The sequence below is a fragment of the Telopea speciosissima genome, chromosome 4 (assembly GCF_018873765.1).
Source record: "Telopea speciosissima isolate NSW1024214 ecotype Mountain lineage chromosome 4, Tspe_v1, whole genome shotgun sequence".
NCBI classification, from domain to species: Eukaryota; Viridiplantae; Streptophyta; class Magnoliopsida; order Proteales; family Proteaceae; genus Telopea; species Telopea speciosissima.
In genome coordinates, this window is record NC_057919.1 from 63,941,663 (window position 1) to 63,965,496 (window position 23,834).

The 23,834-nt window shown below is 40.7% G+C and overlaps 1 protein-coding gene across 3 annotated transcripts; it reads right to left on the minus strand.

Moving 5' to 3' along the window:
• Positions 1 to 499: 499 nt before the first annotated feature.
• LOC122658124 (vesicle-associated protein 2-2-like) lies at positions 500 to 22,173 on the minus strand. 3 transcript variants are annotated; one of them, XM_043853021.1, is made up of 9 exons: positions 21,547 to 21,754; positions 15,383 to 15,453; positions 14,930 to 15,011; positions 3,702 to 3,817; positions 3,453 to 3,635; positions 2,527 to 2,598; positions 2,353 to 2,475; positions 1,458 to 1,535; positions 500 to 680 (listed from the first exon to the last, which is right to left on the minus strand). In XM_043853021.1, the coding sequence occupies exons 1-9, from the start codon at positions 21,593 to 21,595 to the stop codon at positions 567 to 569; spliced, it is 888 nt and encodes a 295-aa protein (XP_043708956.1). In that variant the 5' UTR covers positions 21,596 to 21,754; the 3' UTR covers positions 500 to 566. The 3 variants fall into 3 exon arrangements, with proteins under 3 accessions (XP_043708956.1, XP_043708957.1, XP_043708955.1); XM_043853020.1 differs by adding an exon at positions 21,844 to 22,173 and having other exon boundaries at positions 515 to 680; positions 2,353 to 2,598; positions 21,547 to 21,659; XM_043853022.1 differs by lacking the exon at positions 3,453 to 3,635 and having other exon boundaries at positions 502 to 680; positions 2,353 to 2,598; positions 21,547 to 21,753.
• Positions 22,174 to 23,834: the final 1,661 nt, after the last annotated feature.

Here is a 23,834-nt window from a genome sequence, read left to right on the forward strand (position 1 = left end):
AAGGTTACAAAATTTTCATCTACTTCGATTATAATATGATTTTCTCTTATGTATAATATATCATTGTTGTAAAGTTTCAAGCATAGTTGGAAAACTGGATTGTGACTGAGACGAGTCGCCCAAGTCGAGTCAAATTCTGAAAAACCTGATCTAGAGTCGTGTAGATTAGGCATGACGAGTCCAGGTCATAATTGGAGGTAGGCTATAAATCACTGAGTCACAGAGAGAGAGAGAGAGAGGGTAAATATTATTTCCATTTTGCCCTCAATTTTGGGAGGGTGTTGTAGTTACTGTAAACAACCATACCACTATTATTCATAGAACGTAGAGTCGTAGACTGCTTTACAAGACGTTTCTACCACCACTATAAAGGGTTCTCCTTAATATTCACAACTAAATCAGTTTATCACTAGATCTGATTTGCAAAATCATCATAATAAAAAAAAAACGAAGATCTCCTTAAACCACCATCAGTTTGACCTTACACAGTGGACGAATAATGTCTTTTCCTCTGAATTTCTAATTAGCACAGAACTAGTATTTCTCCAGTTGCCTTTCTGGACGAGTCATCTCTTCAGAATGTATCCAAGTACCACACCAATAAGTCCCACCATACAAACAAACAGTAAGGGGAAACCCACATTAACTCTTCTCACACCGTTCTTCCTTCTCAAAACAGCCTAACAAGGGGAAAAAGGCGACGTCAACAGCAGAATTATAATCAGGAAGAATTTGTAGTCACAGGACTCTTAGAAGACAAAATTGCACTTAAGTAGGGTTAAAAGGGAATTAAATAAAGATTATCCATTTACCACAGCGGTCCAGATGGGGGGGAGGGGATTAACAAATAAGGCAGAAACCAGTAAACAAGCAGCTTCATTTATAATTTATACTTGGTCAAATGAAGATGAACCAAGCAGTATGATGCTGCAAAAAATCTGGTAAATGGGAGGGAAGGATCACTATATAGCAGCAAGGGATTCCTGAATCAAATCAATTTCTTGGAGGTTTGTGGATACAAACTCTTTAAGTTGTTCAAAGTACTTTGGATTGATTGAATCATGGTGTAAATGGAATCCTACAGGATATTTGAGCTCAAGTACCACGCTAAAGCCAAAGGGTGTACCCAGTGCACGAGGCTCCCGCCACTGTGGGGTCTGGGGAGGATCATAATGTACACAGCCTTACCTCCACTTCACGGAGAACCAGCGACCACTAGGTCACAATGGAGAAACCTTAGTGCAGCCACCAAGACTAAAATCAATAACAGATAGATCTACTCACCATATGGGAGGACCTTTTACCAAATCACGAAGATTTTATCTCACGTTTCACATATTTAGTCCTAGTGATGGCAAATTAGTGATGACTGGAAGATTTTCAGGGTTTAAACCTATAGTCGTGACCATACAAAAATAGTGAAAACGTCAGCAGGGTACAATCAGAAAATTACTCACAAGTTCTTGCCGCAATGCTTCTCTCTCTTGAATGATTGTGTTCCCCTCAGCTTTTAGCTTTGCAATGGAAGTATCAGCCTGCAAAGAAAATCTGACACCATAAATATTATTCTGCAGATTTAGCAAGGAGACTTATGACTGTGAACATGTAAGACAAACCCCTCCTAGGTTTCCCTCCAGCACCTGATGAATGAAAACCCACCATCCTAGGGTTGGCAAACCTCTCCTAGGTTTTAATATTTTTCCCTAAATACCCTCCGATACCCCTGCGCGCATCTGACCCTGCCTCAGTGCATGGATTCTCATTCATTGTGGCTGAATGGAAACTTGGTCCAAAACAATACTAGCGAAGATCACGTGAAAGTGAACTCCAGATGCAAATTTTCAAAATTTATCTCCCCATCATCAGAAAAACAAAAAGGGTGTACCCAGTGCACAAGGCTCCCGCCACTGCGGGGTCTTGGGAGGGTCATAATGTACACAGCCTTACCCCCGGTTCGCAGAGAGGCTGTTTCCCGACTCGAACCCACAACCACTAGGTCGCAATGGAGAAACCTTACTGTTGCACCAAGGCCCCATCATCAGAACAGCATTAAAAAAAAAGGGGGGGGGGGTACTCATGCTGATTAATTGACACAATTATTGTTCAGATATTTCCTGTAATTCTGGATAGAGGGGTCTATAACTAGCTTATGAAATGATTTCACTATCTCAGGAGATAGACTAAGAGGCCAGATAATCCCTCTGGCAGTTCCCAACCCTTTGCAAAGACATCGGAAAAAATCCATTCACAGATCACACAAGCACATGGGAGAAAGCAAGAAAGCAACCGGTTAGAAAGTCTCAGGTTATAATTCTCCTAACTTGGAAACAAGAAGTTGTAAGATTTACTGACCTCACTAAGCTTCACTTTCCATTCTTTTAGCTTTGAATTCAACTCCTCAGTAGCCTTAGCCAGCTTTTGCTCCTCAATTTCCTTTGCTAGTTTCAATTCCTCTATTTCCTTTGCTAATTTCAACTCTTCCACACTCTTAGCTGGTTTTGAATCCACAACTTTACTAGGTTTCAACTCCTCCACACTCTTAGCTGGTTTTGAATCCACATCTTTACTAGGTTTCAACTCCTCCACAGCAGTAGGTACCTGACCGGGGTGGGGGTGGGTGTGGGGGTGGGGGTGGGGGCGGGAGGGGACGGGGAATATTGTCATGTGATAGGCAATCTAATGACATCTACTGTAAGTCCAACTGAAGAAAAAAGTTCTCTAGTATAATTGTATTGCTGAACTTCCTTTTGAAACAAGAGGCCTCAAAAGGATATACCAATACTTGATTCCTGGTTGATTTGGAAATCACAATGTTCCAATCATAAATGAAATCTAGGCAATTTATATAATGCATGGGAGAAAGAACGTCACTCGGTCACGCAGCGCACGCCGCTCCTGCACCCTGACACGGGCGCACAAAATGACCACCACACCCCTGGTCATTTCCGGGGTTCCAGGGAGATGCGGCGGTCATTTCGCGTGCCCCTGTGTCAGGGCACAGGGGCAGCGTGCGCTGCGCGACGGGGTGGCGTTCTCTTTTCCTAATGTTAATTACAAAACTTATCAAAAAAAAAAGGGGAAAAGAAACATGATCTTCACAAATGCTCCACCATGCAGCCACCTAAACATAGTTTAAGAAACCACTGCTTAACTTCAATGACCCATAAATGAATGAAACACTGCCTTCACTAAAGTCATTGTAGGAAACAAGAGTTTTGAAGTAAAGTAGGACAGATGCAGTGAAATCATTGCTGCAAAAACAGCAGGTGTACCACAATTAGCAAATACATCCGCATTAAAAACGACCCCAATGGTTTTTCAGAAAAATTAAGAGGCACAACTGCAATGGAAAGGAGAATTAAAAAAATGAAAGGTAAAGTTAACTAATTAAATTATAAAACAAAAATTATGCCTGTGTCCCTATCTGCCACCAATGGAATAATGTAATTTACCATATGAGATGGAGGATAGTTTTCAACTCCATTGAGTATTTGGTCTCTTGAAATTGAACCGTCATGTGCTGAATCCAGCTTCCCGGTTCCATTAATAGGCTGCAGTACTGGCGAATGAGCTGGGCTAACAAGAACCACTTTCAACTTATTCTCTTCAATATATTTGAAACCATCCTTCATAAACTGTCAAAGGAAACAATAAGAAACACGAATAACAATTTAAATACAATTGCAACAACTAAAACTTACCATGCTAGGTTTAATATCCTCCTCTGTTGTCCCAAAGGGAACTATTGTGCTCTGGATTAGGAATTTATCTTTACACTGCATATCAGGTGGAGCTTCCCGTTGAGCTTGCATTGTAACTATGTTGACACCAAATGCAAAGTGTAAGTAACCGATTTAAGCAAGCCATGCACCTATCTAGTCAGTAGCATAGCATCCAAGAGAATAAGAGCATTACATGATAAATGCTACCTTCTGTGATTTCTTCATAATATTATTCTAACTTCACCATTCCTTCAATATATGAGACACCAAATGGAATTCATTACTATAGAATAAGAAATATGCAAGGTCATTGTATGATCCATAGACATCAGTCATCAGGCATATATGATTCACAAAACTCACAAAGAGCACATCAACTTCAAATTGAAGACAGAAAAGAGTCACAGAAGTTACAAAGAGAACATCAGTTCCCCATTAAAGACTGAAAGAGACCTACAACATGAAAAGGGGAGTAACAAATTAATGTGTAACATGATTTAGTTTCACTGTTGTTCCACTAGGAGCTGCAATCCTTTTCTTTGAGAGAGAGAGTGTCCCAGTGCACAAGGCTCCCACTACTGCAGAGTCTAGGAGAGGCAAATGTATGCAGACTTACCCTTTGTTCGCAGGAGAGGATGTTTCCAAGTTTCGAACCTGCAATCAACAGGTTGCAATAGCGCAACTTAACCGTTGCGCCAAGGTTCGCCCACTTGGTTGCAATAGTTTGTAATCCTTTTCTTTATACAGGGAAATTCACATCGGAGCTGGAACAGTGTCATAGCAGCTTTATTTAAGCAGCTCAACTCTTATTTCTTATTTAAGGAAATAATGTATTCTTGGATACTGTAAATCTCAAACTCTCTTAGCTTAAGTCAATGCCACTGGAAATAGAATGATTGACAAAGACCCCCCTTTCTGTTTTGATAAGCTAAAGGAAGTTGTTTTCCTCGTTTTATAATTAAGTTCAGAAATAATTAAAAATTTTCCTAGGCAAAGGTTCTTTGAGCAGACATAGGAAGGCCTTCCTGTGTGGTCCTGATGCAATTGAAGAACAAGAGTGTTAACAAAACAGGTTTGTGGAATAATGCTTAAATGATCAATGAGATCAGTCAAGCTCTCTATTTATAATAATAATAAAAGAGATTACAAGGGAAAATACTATTCACGATACTGTTCACGTGAACAGTGTCACAACCCTAATTACATTTCTACCCTTGCTCATAAATACATAAATAAAAAATAAATAAAACACCCAAAAGGTGTACATAATTTAACACTCCCCCTCAAGTTGGTGCAAATATATCAATCATGCCCAACTTGACTAGAATGGGATGGAACAATTTCCCAGATAATCCCTTAGTGAAGATATCAGCAACCTGATCAGCAGACTTCACAAAGGGAACACAAATCAACCCTTCTTCCAGCTTTTCCTTGATGAAATGTTTGTCCACTTCAACATGTTTAGTGCGATCATGCTGTACCGGGTTGTGTGCAATACTGATTGCAGCTTTGTTATCACAGTACAACATCATGGGAAGATGAACAGGAACACCAAGATCTTGTAGCAAGCCTTTCAACCAAAGTAACTCACAAATACCTTGTGCCATAACCCGAAACTCGGTTTCAGCACTAGAACGAGCCACCACATTCTGCTTCTTGCTACGCCAAGTGACCAAATTGCCACCTACAAAAGAATAGTAACTAGAGATAGACTTCCAATCTGCAGAACCAGCCCAATCAGCATCGGTATACGCCTCTACCTGTAGGTTACCATTAGGAGACAAAAGAATGCCTTTTCCAGGAGCTGACTTCAAGTAGTGGAGAATCCGTAGAATAACCTCCATATGGGAAGAATAGGGATCATGCATGAACTGACTCACAGCACTCACAGCAACAGCAATATCTAGACGAGTGTGTGAGAGATAAATCAACTTTCCCACTAGGCGTTGGTACCGGCCTTTATCAATAGGTTCACCCTCCTTTTCTTTGAGACGAACAGTAGCCTCCATAGGAATATCTGAAGGGTGACATCCAAACAGACCAGTTTCAGCCAACAAGTCTAGGACATACTTCCTTTGGGAGAGAAAGATGCCTTTAGAAGATCTGGCAACCTCAATCCCAAGAAAGTACCGTAGCGGCCCTAGATCTTTAATCTCGAATTCCTGCCCAAGAAACCTCTTCAACCGGCTGATCTCATCCCCATCATTGCCTGTAACCACAATGTCATCCACATACACTATAAGAACAGTGAGCTTCTCACCAGCCCTCTTTATAAAGAGAGTATGATCAGCATTACTTTGCTTGTAGCCAACAGATGTCATTGCCTTGTGGAACCGACCAAACCATGCTCGAGGTGACTGCTTCAGCCCATACAATGCTCGCTTCAATTTGCACACCTTGCCTTCATTATTGTCAGAAGAAAAACCTGGTGGAATATCCATGTATACCTCCTCACAAAGTTCCCCATTTAGGAAGGCATTCTTCACATCCAACTATTGGAGATCCCATCCAAGATTAACTGCACACGATAGTAAAACCCGAACTGTATTCAATTTTGCAACAGGGGCAAAAGTCTCCTGATAGTCAATCCCATATGTTTGGGTGAAGCCCTTTGCAACCAAACGTGCCTTATACCGATCCACAGACCCATCAATCTTTTGTTTGACCACAAACACCCACTTAGATCCCACTGGTTTTTTTCCTGGAGGGAGGGTTACAAGATCCCAAGTGTTGTTTTTTTCTAAAGCTCTTATTTCTTCCAACATAGCTGCCTTCCACTTTCCATCTACATATGCTTCCTGCCAGTTTTTAGGAATAGGAACAGAAGAACGAGATGACACAAATGCACGAAAAGATGGAGAAAGAGAACTATAAGAAACAAAGCGAGAAATGGGATGCAGGGTGCAAGTCCTAGTACCTTTTCGATGAGCAATAGGTAGATCGGAAGGAGAGGTCTCACCACAAGGAGGAGGAGGATCTGACTCCTGGGTCGGCAATTGGATAGGTATTGATGCCACAGTGGATTGATGCTGCCCTCTATTGGAGTGTCTCTTGTAGGTGATGATATTAGAGTTGTCAATTCTCTTCTGAAATTCACTAATAGTTCTCTGGACTGGAGTCAACTCCCCCTGACAATGATCATTACTACCATTATTTCCTACATACTCCCCCTGTAAAGGAGTCCCTACAGATGAAGGGACAGCAGCCAAAGGAGGCTGGGCAGCAACCAAAGAAGGCTGGACAGCAGCGGTAGGATGGTGGGCAGCAGCGGTAGGAGGCTGGGCAGCAGCCAAAGGAGGAATTTCAAGGGGAGGAAACACAAGCACATCTTCACTGGAACCAAAATTCTCCCCCTGAAGATGTGTAGACTGATAATAGGCAAGACTTTCATGAAAGACCACATCCATACTGACCAAAGTACGACGAGAAGGAGGGTGGTAACACTTATAACCTTTCTGGGTTGGAGAATAACCCAAAAAAATACACCTTAACCCACGATGATCAAATTTGCCATGAGGTTTAGTGTCTCTGGCATAACACACACAACCGAAAACTTTGGGAGGAACCACAAAGGTGGAATTCTAAGGTAAAATATCGGCCGGACTGCAGGAGTCAAGAACACGGGAGGGCAACCGATTAATAAGATAGGTTGCAGTAAGAATAGCATCCCCCCAATATTGGGATGGAACATGGCGCGAAAACATCAATGCCCTGGCCACTTCCAACAAGTGTCGGTTCTTCCTTTCAGCCACACCATTTTAGGCTGGGGTATCAACACAACTTGTCTGATGAACAATCCCATTATCAGCAAGGTATTTCTGAAGTTGAGTCTCTGTTTACTCAGTTCCATTATCACTTCTCAAGACTTTGAGAGTAGCATTGAACTGAGTTTTGACCGTGTTATGGAAATGCTGAAAACAAGAAAAAACTTAGACTTTTAGTGTGTAAAAGATAAACCCATGTGTGTTTAGAATGACAATCAATAAAAGAGACAAACCAACGGTGACCAGAAACCGAAGTCTTACGACTGGGGCCCCAAACATCAGAATGTACTAAGTGAAAAAGTGAAAAACTCCTTTTATTAGAAATAGAATAAGTTGAACGTGTCTGTTTGGCCAGAACACAAGCCTCACAAAAGAAATCGGTCTTATAATAATGTTTGACCAAAGTAGGAAATAAAGATGCTAAGATGCTTAAGGGGGGGTGACCTAATCTAGAGTGTCACTGATAAATTTCAGAAGATACTAAGGAATTCTGATGTAGTGGTAGTAATGGAGGTGGAGTGAGACGTCCATCATCAAGCAGGTACAGGCCACCATGCACTTTACCCAATCCAATCGTCTTCCCAGAGTCCAGATCCTGAAAAACACAATGGGAAGGAAAAAATGTTACTTTGCAGTTAAGATCAAGAGTTATACTACTAATAGAAAGAAGGTTAGTAGTAAAATTTGGAATATGTAAAACATTGGACGAAGGAAGGGAAGGAGTGCAGTACATGATTCCTTTTCCAGAAATGGAGGAAAGGGAACCATCAACCACCTTGACTTTGTCTTTCCCAGAGGTAGGAAAATAACAATGGAAGAGGCTAGAGGACCCGGTCATGTGATCTGTAGCTCCAGAATCAATGATCCAAGGATGGAAAGCTACAGAGGCACAATAACCACCAAACGAAATACCTGACCGAGCAAAGTGTGAACCTGAAGGAGTAGACGAAGTGGCGAGGCTGGTGTAGTAGAGGCGACAAATGGAAGACTTTAGCACACGTAGGAATGCTGTAAATCCTCCTGAGATAGGCCGGTGTCAATAGTAGGGGCTGCGATGTGACTCGATTGATTGGCCTTGGTTTTGGTTTCGTTTGGCAGCCCGTTTAGCCTCAAAGTCAGCGGGCTTCCCATGAAGTTTCCAACATTTGTCTTTGGTGTGATAAGGCTTATGACAATGCTCACAAGTAATGGTGCCGATAGTAGTACCACCAACACAGAGAGTGCCAACTGGTGTAGAAGGAGCCAGTACAGTAGTCTGGAGGGCTGATCTGTCAGGGACAGCAGGGTGCAACATAGCAGCTCGGCGATTTTCTTCAGAGGAGACCAAGGCATAAGACTGCTCAAGTGTGGGAAAAGGGGAATGGCCCAACACTTGAACACGAATTGGGTCATACTCAACATTCAACCCAGCCAAGAAGTCATAGACCCTGATTTTATCCGCATGTTTCTTATAGGCAGCCAGCTTAGTAGCATTATCAGGTTGGTAATCAGGGAAGTGGTCCAACTGTTGCCAAAGGTTGTGCAGAGTAGCATAATATTTAGAGACTGTTAAGTCCCCCTGAGTAGTATGAAGAACCTTCTTCCTGAGTTCATAGACCTGTGCATCATTACCAAGCTGTCCGTACGTTTCCTTACAGGCTGATCAAACCTGAGAAGCTGTATCAAAAAGGAGGAACCCATGTGCAATGTCCGAAGTCATAGAACCAATCAAATAAGACATGAGAACACCATTGTTAGCAAGCCAGCGAGTCAAGGCAGCACCTGGGGCAGCAGGCATGGGAACAATGCCATCAATGTGGCCAGTGAGACCACGGCCAGCAATAGCAAAAGAGGCTGACCGAGACCACAATAGGTAGGTGCTGCCATCAAGTTTGATGGGATTAGGCTGAAAAGTATGATAATCTGATTTTTCATGTCCAGGTTGATTAGAAGTTGCAGTGGAATCAGCAGAGTCACCCATAGTTGCAACAAGGCTGTGGAGAATGAAAAACCAGCAATTACACCAAACCAAGAGCTGAAATCAAGGTGGAGTGGGCCAATATGAAGAACAAAACAGCTCCCAAAAAATCAGCAGCAACAGAGAGATCCCTTCTACTGAGATCGACAATGTCAGGATTTTGGAAGAGAACCCGAAATTGGAGATCGATGTGGTGATGGGGATCCAAAAAAAATTTGACGAAGAAGCTTGATCGAATCTGTCCAGAAACCTGTAGAGGATGTCCTTAATGAAGAGAAGAAGCTCCAATAAAAAAACAACAGCAAACAGCCCAACTCCCAAAAATCGATAATGATCAGGGTTTTAGAAAACCCTAAAAAGAGGAATCGATTGGGAGAAGGGGTCTTCAACAACCAAAAGAGGCTTGAGGGCAGCTGGTCCAGATCGCAGATGAGTGTCCAATATGCAGAAAACCAGCCTTGATCAATGGTAGTGGCTAGGGCTTCAAAATTTTGGAAACTCCAAAAATCGTAAACAGGAACCAGCAGCAATCGAACCAAATAAATTATCTCATAAAGGGGAAAAACAGAGGTGGGAATAGGGCAGCAACTAGATCATATGATCACCTCTGTAGAGCTGCCCTTAGGAAGGGAGGAGAAGCAAAGGGGAAAAAAGGAGAGACAAGAAATCGAGAGAAGGGGAGGAAAGAAAAAACGATAGGAAGGGGGTGGGTTTTGAAAACTTAGATCAGAGAAATTTTGGCTCTGATACCATGTTAACAAAGCAGGTTTGTGGAATAATGCTTGAATGATCAATGAGATCAGTCAAGCTCTCTATTTATAATAATAATAAAAGAGATTACAAGGAGAAACACTATTCACGATACTGTTCACGACACTGTTCACATGAACAGTGTCACAGCCCTAATTACATTTCTACCCTTGCTCATAAATACATAAATAAAAAATAAATAAAACACCCAAAAGGTGTACATAATTTAACAAGGAGGATCTGGCCTGCGAGGGTGTTTCCTTGTGAGGTTAGGAGTTCAATGACAATACTGGTCATGGTTAGAAAACAGGTATTATTTTGAATTTTGATTGTTACTCCACCTCATAATCATGGCAGCAATTGAATCAATCCTTTTTCCAGTTTGATTTTGAATGTAGGTTAGGAGTTCAATGACAATACTGGCCATGGTTAGAAAATAGGTATTATTTTGAATTTTGATTGTTACTCCACCTAATAATCATGGCAGCAATTGAATTAATCCTTTTTCCAGTTTGATTTTTAAATGTTTTCTTAATCCTAGATGCACTTGGAGTTCTCAAAGCTGTGTGACAGCCTGGTGCAAGTCAGTCTTAGTTTGAACTTTTGTTTTCCAATATAACTTAGTAATTGGTCCAGGTCCAAATCAAGGCCTCTTCTACTCATCTATCTTATCTATCTGATGCGGATCCGGGGTTACGAAACCAGACTCAGATCGCTTATGGGCCCACCAGAGTACTAGACGGCGCAATTACAAGAAATAATGCCAGGTAATACTTGAAAGGCTATTGGATAGGAACAAGAGGGAGGACACAAAAGGTATTAGATTTATTGATCTAGGATAGACTTGGAAGGGTATTTAAAATATGGACTAAGTGGAATAAAGGGAGAAAGGAGCGGTAATAAATGAAAAGCTAAAGCTATCATGGGGAAGGAAAAGTCATCTTTAACCTCACAACTCCTAGTCTCCTATGGTCAGGCAATAAAACCGAACTGGATTCAAGTAGCAGATGAGATCTCTCCTGTTTGGAGACCATTCAATAGACTCAGCCCTATTGATAGCAACCAATCGCAGACTTGGAAGACCATCTAACAAGCTAATAGAGTTTCTGCAACTCAGAACTGACAGTGAGCAGAAACCAGATTTGGTTTTGAGTTGATTTTTTACAACAGGAGAAGACCTAAGACTAGAAACCTGAGGGTTAAGGTCAATTATGGTGAGACCATCTACGCCAAAATATGAAGAGGAACAAAGGGAAGGTAAAGGAAATCGATGGACTCCTCCTATGTGCTGTTACTATCGTTAGTCGCAGAAAACAAAAGGTAAAGCCAATATTAACAGTAATGAAAGATGAAGAAGATTTTAAAGGGAAGAAAGAAGGTGAGAACATAGATGGAAGGCCACTGAAACAAGAAAGAAGATCTCGCAAGGGGAAAAGGAGAGGAAGGAGGAGAGAGAGAGGTCACACGACCTTGTTATCGTACCAATCCGGCACAACTCAAATAAACTTCATTCTCAAATCTGAATAAAAGGAAGGTTACGAACTTGTATTTAAAGATGAAATTAAAAGACTCCCAGCCATTAACTAAAACAAAACAGGACTCTAACTTGGACTCTAAACTGAATTCAAACTTGGATTCAAACTCTTGCAATACTTAACGTATTAAAACTTTTACAGGAAATTACAAGATAAACCCAACTAATAAAACCCGAATAAATAAAAACTAAAAATCCTACTGAACTCAAAAGCCCAATTGCAATACTTAACCTATTAAAACTTTTACAGGAAATTACAAGATAAACCCAACTAATAAAACCCGAATAAATAAATAAACTAAAAATCCTACTGAACTCAAAAGCCCAATTGGACCCTGTTTATCTTCATATGGGTCCCCCACAGGTTTGGCCTGGTCCAAGGAATTGCTCCTACATCACTATCAATCACAACAGGTCATCTTAATCGAGTATTCTAACAAACACGGCACCCCCCTGTTTTCATTCAAGTTTTCAGGTTGCTGTCTAGCTCTCAGGCTACTGATCAGATTTGGCTCAAAATTCGCATACAAGTTTCTGATATTTTGCTCTCTGGAATTCTGATTTGTTTACTGAGAACTACTAACTAGAATTCTAGCTCCAGATCTGTACCTCTGATTTCCTAGTTATAACTTATAACTAGGAAAACTCTGCAAAGCCCATACTAGAACTTACTGAGATTTTCTGCAGACATATTCTATTGATATAAGAGTAGCACTCGACCAAACCTATAGGCCTTTCTGATCTCTCTGTTCCAAGTTATCATTTATTCAATTTCCTCCCTAAGCGGCTCTATTTCTCTGCTTTGATGATCCTGGTTCTGCTAGTCAGTTCTGGTTCTTCTAGTTCGGAACTGTTATTGCATTAGGTCCACCAAATTGTTCCATGTGGAAGGGTGATATGGCAGCTCCAACTTCCAACTGTTGGATAGATAGGGTATAGTTTGAAGTTTGAACTGCCCATGTATAGACCATGCATCGAATTTCAGATCATACTCGGTCATATACCCATCCCCCCATGTATTTGGTATTCTCCATCATATATTCAACCGTCCATCTATTCTCAACCATTGTCCGAAAAGTTTCATTTCTATTTTTCCATATGGCCAACTACTTCTGGGCTGAGCTTGACATGTAATCAGCAGACTTTAAGCCCTACCTGTCCACAAAATGTGTGCTCCTCCAACCCACCCATGGCAGTTATTAGGGCCATACAGGAGACTCTTCCTATGTGGGAGTGACCAAACCAAAGCCCTTTTTCCCAGGCAGTTTATTTTTTTCTTTTATGGTTTCAGTAAAACACATTCACCTGAAACAAATGGAGCCCAAAAGAAGAAAAGAGTTTTTTTTTTTGGTGGGAGGCACAGAGAGAGAGAGCAGAAACCCAGATGCTGCATAATAACACCTAGTTGAACTGAATTTACAAACACATAGGGTTCTAGTTCCATGCGTGGTCTTTTATCCGTCACATGGAAGCTTAATTAGCTACCGGAAATGGTTTACATGCTGGCCACGGCTACACCCACTCTGGCTTATGAGGAATGTTTTTCACATGGCAACAGAAATCCCTCATTTGGCAAAATTAAGAATAAATGTCAATTAAATAGTGTTTCCTATAGTTGAGTTGCTCATGAAATTTAGCATTTCAATGGCCACATCAGCTTCCCAAATGGCTCGAATCAAGGAGCTACCTGATTAAAAATAGTGAGTGAATCATCCACAAAACTTTTCCAAGGGCCTGTGTGTCAGGTTTTAAGGTCTTTCTTCCCGACTTACCTAGCCATTTTCTCAACTGCCAATTCTTTCCATTCCAAGCTACAGATATAGTAGAGAAGAACAGACGCCAAGTTTCTCTTCAGCTTTAGGGGAACAACCATCAGTTGAACATTGCATCAGTTTTCAAGGCCAACATCACATGTTCATTAGAAAAGCATTAACAATGGACTAGTTGTGCATAGGTAACACTTCCATGAATAAAAAATGAACCCAGGCAACAAAAACGCTCCATTTGCTAAAATTCGGCAGTATCAGATACGGGATAATGCAATCCGAAAATCCAGATTTGGATCTTAGATGCAAGCAGGCCCAATAATCAAATATGTGATCAGATCTGAGATAAAGGAAGCAACTGCGTTATTAATAGAAGAAATCAGATCGGTGAAAAGGGAGGGAAGAGAGATGAGATCAACCTTCTTGGGAGGAAGAAGAGAAGAGAAAAAAATTGGATTTAGGATACCAATCCTGTATGCACTGCTCAACAGCACCAAAACTCTTAGAAAAACTCATATTTTTCACTTCAATTATATCTAATCGATGGGGGATGTATTAGTTATTACATATGTATAGACCTTCCAAATTCCTAATTTGACTCGTAAAGACTCCTAATCATTCTAATACCATTCAATAAAATAAATAAACTCCAAACAGAAACTCTATCTAGCTATTAAGTATCCTAATCTAACTAAACACTAAACTTAACTACTAATCTCATGCACTAACTTTATCCCCATACCAAATTGGTGGAGGTCCAATGAGAGAAGGGAAAACACCTGAGATGGAACTCAGAGTTGCAGGGAGAAAGAGAGTCACACCACACTCACGTTGAGCAAAAATCCAATATCAACTTTCTATTTTTCAAATATGTCCATCGGTTACAAGCAATGCCCATATTTAAAGTTGTAGAATTAAGACTCCCAACTGGAATGTAAAACCCAACTGACTCAAACTCTGTCTCCTGTTCCAACTCAAAGCAAAACATGAGAAAGAAATAAAAAATCTACATATAATTAACTAAACTACTACCAGTCCTTGTTAGATCAAAAACCCGGGTTGGATCCGTTCCGTTTGGGATTGGGTTTCCAAACCCGGTCATGCTGGTCCAATCAGTCAAGTGCTACTGCATCATGGGGCAGTTTTCAAACGTCAGATTTATTTTAGCAAAAAACGAACCAATTGATGTAATAAGAGAGAATTGTGCATCTATCCAAAAAAAAAGAAGAGAGAATTGTGCCAACGATTCTGTACTATAGGCTTTTCCAAGTCACAATATGACACCCCATATCAGTCTTTGAGATCAACAGGTGTCCTTGTTACATATAATCTAGACAATACCTGGAAGAAAGTATTCACTCGAGAGATAATTCACTGTCATGAAACAATTCCGTAAGGTGGAGTTATTGAACCATATTTAAGTGGAAGGCACATACCTGTAAAATTACAAGTTGAAGTTGGCCGGACAATGCCAATATTGGGTTGCACACAATAGTTCTTTGGCGACGTAGTTTTAACCTGCCAATATGACGCTTGAGATAAATTAGTTGCCATCAACCTCTTTCTAGGACAAAGATTAATGGTCCATTAAATTAAGAAGCTGCATTATGCAGCAACAAGGATTTAAAAAATTAAGTAGGTGTAGGATACATTGTACAATATCTAGAGTTTGCATTTCATAATTACACCCACTTTCATAATGCAAGTGCAGAGATAAATGTTAACAAAAGGAAGAGGGGGGGGGGGGCACCAAATCACAAAACTTAAGAAAATATATACATTGTGGTGAGAGGAAATGCAACCTTAAAGGACAAAAATTTACTAGAGAAAACTAGGAAATTCTACAACTAAAGCAATGTCCTGATATTCATGTAAGAACTTATTCACACCTTGAATGCAACATACTGATTAGAGTTGTTGATAAGTTGGATTGAGCACGAACTTCGCTTCTTCCGCTCAACTAGCAAAAATGAAAAGATGTAATATATCAGATCCGTCAGCTTTAAAATATACTTGATAATAAAAGATGTATGGAACAAACTTGCAAAAGATACAAAATAACAACATGAATTTCCTGGCATTCCTGCATTTACAAACATGAACCAAAGGAAGAACAACTACATCGCATTGTACAAAGAAGAAAAGGGAAGAATAAACAAGGCAGCTCATATAACTTTGATGACTTTGTAAAAACAAATCAAAAGGTACTAATTGAAAGAAGCTAGATTAGACAGTTTTAACATCTGAACAACATGAGGATAAACTAAAAATGGATTAAGTAACTTCAAGGCAAATAGGAGAGAGCTTCATGAAAAACAACATCATACTCACCAGGGTATGATGGATGGGTGGATAGTAACATTTATAACCCTTCTGGGATAGAGAATATCCCAAGAAAATGCAGCGAAGGCCACGGGGTTCAAGTTTGCTTAGGTACCAAGTATCCCTAGCATAACGACACAGCCAAAGACTTTAGGGGGAACCACAAAGGCTGAAGAGCCCTGTAAAATGTCAGCCGGGGTTTGAGAGTCAAGAACTAGGGTATGGATCTTATTAATAAGACAGGTGGCAGTAAGGACAACATCTCCCCAATATTAGGGAGGAACAGTACGGGCAAACATAAGAGCCCGAGCCACCTCTAAGAGATGGCGATTTTTTAGTCAACGACACCATTCTGGGCAGGTGTATCAACACAACTAGTCTGATGAAGGATCCCATGGGTAGCAAGATATATTTGGAATTGACCTTCATATACTCCTTGCCATTGTCACTTCTCAATATTTTGAGTGCGGCATTGTATTGGGTCTGAACCAACTTGTGAAAATTTTGAAAACACGAGAAAACATCTAATGTAGTCCTAGATAGGTAAAAAACCTACTAGGAGTCAGACAACCAGGACATGTTAAACTATTGGTTCGATGGGGGTAAAGTTGAGGTTGTAAGTCAATTTTAGGGTTAGGGTTAGGGTACAACAACAACAACCATAACCTTATCCAAACTAAATGGGGTCGGCAGGGTTAGGGTTAGGATTAGGGTAATGGGGATTATCTTATATGGTAAAGCTAGGCAAGTGTAGGGGAGTCTAATGAACTAGGTTATATGGGTTTTGAATGGGTAGAAGTAGGTTAGATTTTTTTTTTGGTAAAATAGAAGTAGGTTAGATGGAATTGGGCAGCAACTAGGGTGAGGGTTTTGGGTTTTAGGAAAGAGGAAAGTGATGGAATCTAGGGTTTAGAGGTGGAATTAGGGCAAGGGCTTCAGGTCGAGTTCTCTAGGGGTAGAGAGAGTCACTCGGCCAAGGTATGGAGGTCTGATGATGGCTGGATGTGGCTGAACTGTAATTTAGGGTTTTGGGTTTTAATGGGGGTTGAGGGAATTTAGGGTTTTGATGAAGGGATGGGTCTGAAATTAGATCGAGTGGGGGGAATGCTGTGAGGGTACTGTAGTTGAAAATTGGATGAAATTTGATGGTGGAATTGTGTTGGACAGAATTGTGAAAGTTTAGGGTTTAATGGATCAATAGGTTTTAATGGTGGATGACAATGGGGATTGATGAGGCTGTGTTTAGAGGATTAGGAGAAGGGGAATGGCTAATAATATTGACCACTTACTTGGAGTTGCAGGTCTTCAATGGCAGCAACTTGAAGACAAGTAGCAGGTCTTCCCGATCTACAAGATGCAAGGAGTCAACTAGAGATCCACCAGTCCTTTCACCTTGATATGACTCACAAGACAACACTCAATAGAGCAAGGCAGCAAGCAAGAGACTGATTTTTAAATTCTGAATGTGAGGGAGCCTCCCACGATTTGTTTTATTTATAATATGGCCAATGGCCTAATTCCTTTTCAGCCTAGGAGTTTGATCACTAGGCTGATTCCTAATACAAGCCACTCCCTCTTTAGAAATCGTGGAGCGGTGTGGGGACTAAAAAACAACTTAAAATAAAAGAATATTCCCTGAGCTATAAAAGAATAAAATCACTTAAATTGGACCAGGGTTTGAACCGGTTCAATTTAAGTTTACAAAATAGACTAAGTAAAGAAAAATAAACTAAGTATGAAAACTAATAAACTAAGGCTCCAAACACTTGGCCCTGCTCCTAGGGCTGCTTCTTCTTCTTATTCTTGCGGATGTAGGCCCTTGGATCTGCATCAAATACACCCAAGTACTCCTAGAATGACAATCAATTAAGGAGACAAACCAACGATGGCCAGAAAGGGAAAGTTTCCGACTAGGACCCCAAACATCAGTATGAACCATATGAAAAAGAGAACATCTTTTATTAGAAATAGAATATGTGGAACGAGTTTGTTTGGCCAAAACACAAGCCTCGCAATAATATTCGTCCTTATTACAATTTTTAACGAATGTTGGAAATAAGTGTGATAAAGTTTCTAAAGGGGGGTGACCTGATTAGTTATGTCATTGCTAAAGTTCAAAAGAGACTAATGAATTTTGGGGAATGGGAGATAGTGGTTTCGGTGGAGGAGGACAACCATCATCAAGCAAATACAATCCACCATGTACTTTACCATATCCAATCGTCGCCCCATTGCCAGATCCTGAAAAACACAGTGTGAAGGAAAAAAGTTACTTTGCAATTCAGGTCACGAGTAAGACTACTAATGGATAGAAGATTAGTAGTAAAGTTAGGTATATGTAAAACAGAGGATAAGGTTATAAAAGGGGAGTAGCTGATAGAACCTTTTCCAGAGACAGATGAGAGAGAACCATTAACTACTCGAACTTTGTCATTCCCAGAAGTAGGTGAATAACGATAAAAAAGGCTAGAGAAATCCAGTCATGTGATCAATGGCACCGAAGTCTATGATACAAGGAGAGGAGACTACCGATGCACAATGACCAACAAATGAAATACCTGAATGAGCAAGATTGGAATCTGAAGTGGTAGAGGGATTGGCAGGAGTAGATGTAGTAGATGCAGCGGAAGCCTGTAACATACGACAGAATGCCTGAAGTTCATCCTGGGAGAGACCAGTGTTAGTAGTAGGAGCAGTGGTGAGAGCCTCAGTATGATTGGCTTTGTTTTTTGATTTCCCACGAGCAGCACGTTTAGCTTCAAAATCAGTTGGTTTACCATGAAGCTTCCAACAAATAGCCTTTGTGTGATAGGGTTTGTGACAATGCTCACACTTCACAGCCCCTTTTGTAGAATCACCAATAGTATTTGGCCCATTAGATAAGGGAGCAACAGTGGCAGCAGTATGTAAAATTGATCGGTCAATTGTGGGAGTGTTCAACATAGCAGTCCAACAATTTTCTTCATTATGTACTAAGGCATAGGACTGTTCCAAAGTAGGAAAAGGGATTCGGCTGATAACTTGAACCCGAATCTGATCATATTCCATATTCAAACCAGCCAGGAAGTCATATACCCTGATCTTGTCAACATGCTTGCGATGGGTAGCAATATCAGTAGCATTAGTGGGCTGGTAATCAGTGTAGTGATCCAAATGCTGCCATAGACTACGTAGGACAGCATAATACTTTGAGATGGAGAGGTCCTTCTGAGAGGTTTCATGAATCTTCTTGCGTAATTCATAAACCTGAGCATCATTACCAACCTGTCCATAAGTTTCCTTCGCAGCCAGCCATATCTGGGCAGCAGTGTCTAGAAGCAAATAGCCGCTGGCCAGATCTGGTTGCATAGAGTTAAGAAGGAAAGACATGACTTGAGAGTCATTAGAAATCCATTGATCCTGAAGAGGACCATCGGTAGAAGGCTTTTCTGCAGTGCCTGTAATGTGTCCAATGAGACCACAGCCAGCAATAGTGAGATAGGTTGATCAAGACCACATGAGATAATTAATTTCATCAAGTTTGATGGAGGCAGCAAAGGCAAGATACTCTTTTCGAGGTTGTCCATCAAATCCAGAATTGGCTTGACCATCCGAACCAGTAGAGATGTCAGAACCAGCCATGGGAACCTAAATTCGATGGAGATGAGGTATGAAGAAGATCTCACAATCCAGCCAGCAATAAGTACTCCAACTAGAACCGAGTCTCCTCCTTATGAAGATCAGATAGTTCCCCAAAAAAAGCCAAAATAGAAGAGCCAATAAGGAGATCGACTCCAATTAGGGTTTTGAAGAAAACCCAAATCACAAGAGCTGTAGAGGATAAAGAAGCAAGTAGAACTGATGCAAAGAGGCCACAAGCTTGATTGAGTTCCTCTGGAATGATGATAAAACAGTCCTCCAAAAATCAGCAACTTCTGATGAGTAAATAAAAAATCCTAATTTTGTCAGAAAAATTAAGTCAAATTTTGTTTATGGAGAAATCGCAGGGCTGAAATTGTACTTGATCCAAGTCTGCAATCTTCAAACAGGAAGAGTGTGCACCAATAATAGCAGCAAACAATCTCCAAAAAAAAAGGAAAATTGATCTTCAAGGATGGAGGAGACCTGCCGGCAGAATTAGGTCACATCAATAGTCTTCAGTCTTCAACGAGGTAGAATTGAGGGCAGCATCTAAATCTTCATCAGATCACTTCATAGTTGCTGCTCTGAACGAGAGAGAAGAGCCGAGAGTGGTGGAGAAGAGAAAACCAGAAACCGTGGAGAGGGGAAAGTGAAAACAACCAGAAAAAACTGAGAAAGCTGCTCTTAGATCAGAATTAGCTTTGATACCATGTTAGCAGCCCTTAGAACTGAATGCTTGAGTGTGTAATGAACACTCAAGCCTCTTTATTTATAATAAGAGGAAAAATACAACTCACACTCCTAATCTGATTCTACATAAGTAGAATCAGTAAAGGGAAAAACATAAAAAAGTAAAAAAAAAAAAACCCTAAAATACCCCTATCGGGTAGAAATACATTGTTTCAACAGAAACCATGGCATAATGAATTCTGAATATAATTTTATTCATTTGCAGAAACTCATCTAAGAAAGCATAAGATTGGGGGAGTGATTTTCAAGCTTGAGAAGGATCGGAGAGAATGACATATTCAAGACTTTGAAGACCTACTGAATGTCACAAAAGACAGCAACAAAGTGGAGGCAAGGGAGGTTTTTTGTTAGAAGGTTTTTTTTCCTCAATGAATGAAAGAGATTCTGCTTGTTATTACTACAGTGATTCTGTTATCATTTAACATAACTCTAAGCATACATTTCAGTTTACATAAGGGAGACCAATGCATTGGAATTACAGTAAAGAGTAAAGACTTGACATACTATGTACATGGAGCTTAATTCTAGTGAATTTATTTTGGAGGTTTAGGGAATGGACAACGGTGCATGGGACTACAAATTGGGTGTATACAGTAAAGTTTTTTTTTTTTTTTTTTTTTGTGGGGGTGGGGGAAGAGGGAATAGGAAATATATATTACATTTTTAACAACCTCCTAGCCTCTCACATTGAATGTGAGATTTACTCCCAAGAACTCACTGCAACCAGCTCAGGCGCTTATCCACTGCACTAGCCAGCACCTTCAACAAGTACTCCATTTGATCAACAGCATTGTCCCATGAGATTTCCTGGACATCGAAAATTTTGTCCTTTTCTAGGCACTATTTGGGGTGGGGGAAGGGGGAATAGGAAAGATATATTATATTTTTAACAACCTCCTACCCTCTCACATTGAATGTGAGATCTAATCCCAAGAACTCACTGCAACCAGCTCAGGCGCTTATCCGCTGCACTAGCTGGCACCTTCAACAAGTACTCCATTTGATCAGCAGCATTGTCCCATGAAATGTCCTGGACATCAAAGATTTTGTCCTTTTCTAGGCACTATTTGTATTATAAACTTAGCGTGGGTTCAGTTTCTTTAAGAAAGAAAAACTATGAAGCTTACTCCGAGGGCCAAAAAGGACTTCACGCTCTAGTAATTGAACCGATACCCTTTTTCAAAAGGCTATTCAAATCTACTAGATTTCTTCGTTAAAAGGATAATGATGAAAGTTGGGTTTGAAATTGTAAAGCTCCTTATCCACTTGTTGCTTGAAACGGAAAAAAGGGAAATAATCTTAAACCAAGACAGAAATATTGAATAAACAACATGGAAAGATCTAGCTTTTGTGAACTTACACGTGAACTTAAGCTCGCGGGGTTGGATATCCAAAAGCTCTTTATTCATGATTCTTATTTACAGGGAACCTAAATCGAGGAGTAAGCTGTGATCGAACTCCAAGCCGTTTGACCTGCAACAACAAAGTGGACAACAGAAACAAAATTTTCACATTTAGAAATCGAGCCTTAAGCAGATATTACTGGCCTAACAACATCATACTAACGTAAGAAGGCTCCAAATCTCACTGATGCAAATAGATTAACAGAAATAACTATACAACTGATAATAGCGTTCGTAAACGAAGGAGCACACACCGCAATTACTTCGTAAATGATCTTTCTACTAATCTGCTGCAATAACGTGCCGATTGCCAAAGGAGAACACCTTTAAATTCAGTTCAAAAGCCACTCAAACTTATCCAGAAATGGTGAAACCATTGAAGCCTCCAAATCTCATTGATCCAAATTGAAAACAGAAAACTCCGTACAAAAGACAGAGCGTTCGTGAATGAACGAGCACACACCAGAGTTGCTCCGTAAATCGACTTTATTCTACTCTGCTGCAATAACCTACAGAGCGCATAAGAAGAACAACTTCAAATTCCGTTCAAAATTCATTAAAACTAATCCGGAAATGCTGAAATTATCCTTACCACAATTTCCAAAAGCATTTGCACTAGGACCGTCCGAATGACTTAGGAACAACGAGAGGGGAAGAAGAAAACGAGGAAGATTGGAAGAGAGAGTTAACGACGACGAAGAACCCTAGTTCAGGAAATTACCGGTGGCAAGTAGCTGTAGCGACGAATTTAAGGAAGATGAAGTAGCAAGAAATAAATTGTTTACGAAACGTAAGATCCTTACTGGAATCAGGAAATGAGGAACCCTAAGTTGCAGTTACACACAGAAGAGTAGAGAGAGAGAGAGAGAGAGGGACAGAGAGAGATGCGTTCGCTGAGGGAGTCTGTTGGACCAGAAGTGAGAAGACTCTGTAGCAGTGGCAGAGAGTGAAAGCTACGTATGGAGACTCTAGAGTTCGGTTGTGCTGTGGAGAGAGAGAGACAGTGAGAGGAAGATTGTAAAGTTGATTCGGCTCCACAGTCCATACCGGCTCGGCTGATTGAGCCACCGAAAGCAAGGGGTTGTGCAATCAGTAGTTCAGTACGGACTTCTGCCTGTACGTACGCCTTTAGAAACCATCCGATTCGTGCTTGTGAATATCTATTTTACTAAGGATCAAATGGGATTCGAATCTGACGGTTCATCATTGATATTCAGATGCAATCAGACGTTTCCTACAAAACCAAAGCTATGACGTTATATTCCTTTTTTTTTTTTTTTTTGTTTAACGAAAGCGCACTGGGGGTGCGGTTAGCGTTAGGCATTATTAGTTAGGACCAGAAAGAAAACTTTCCCCAAGAAAAAAAAAACAAATCCTAGGTAGAGGTTTTTTTTTTTTGTTTTGGTAAAAAATCGTAGGTAGAGTCGGAGGGGAGAGAGAGAGGTCAGAGAACGGGAGGAGAAACAGCGGCAGTTAGTCGTAGTTGGTTCCACGTTTTATGGGTCCCACACAAGCCCTTTACCCAATTCTCACGTGTAGTAGATCTCGCAACGCCAATGTTCTTGACCGGATCATTAAAAAAGGTCTTTTGATTTTCATTAAAAAAATGAACAATTACTACCACATCCTTACACTTACTCTATATTTATTAAAACTCTTCCATCCTAAATTTTTTTTTCTTACACTTACCCTATATTTATTAAAACTCTTCCATCCTAAATTTTTTTTTCTGATTTTTCCATCTATGCAAACTTTTACCTCTCTTTCTCCATTGACAATTCTAAATTCCCGAGCTACACCGTTCCCACTCCACTCTTTCTATATTTCTCCTTTAGCAGCAGTCCACCAGCGTCGTCCTCTCCTGTCGAGCTGCCCCTACTATCGTGTGCATCCTAGACTACGAGGTAGCGAAAAGACCACCTTACTCTTGTCCAAGTACCTTGTTCGAGAGGGGGTAAGGCAGTCTTTACCGCCTCGCTATGTCTAAGGCACATGTCAACAGAGACAGCTCGGAAATAGAAGATCCAGATCCCAGCCCACCATCACCCTGACCCTACCCTTTGCCCTCTACATCCCCCAACCCTCCTTGCTTCCTGACCCCGGTTCCACCACAATCCCCACTCCCACCTTCATTCCCCACAACCGTCCCGACCTCCCAAACCCTCCCTCACCCCCGTCTTCTTCCCCAACCCTACCTCTTTATCTCGCCAAATATTGACCAATGAGCAATGAGGTGGCTGTAGGC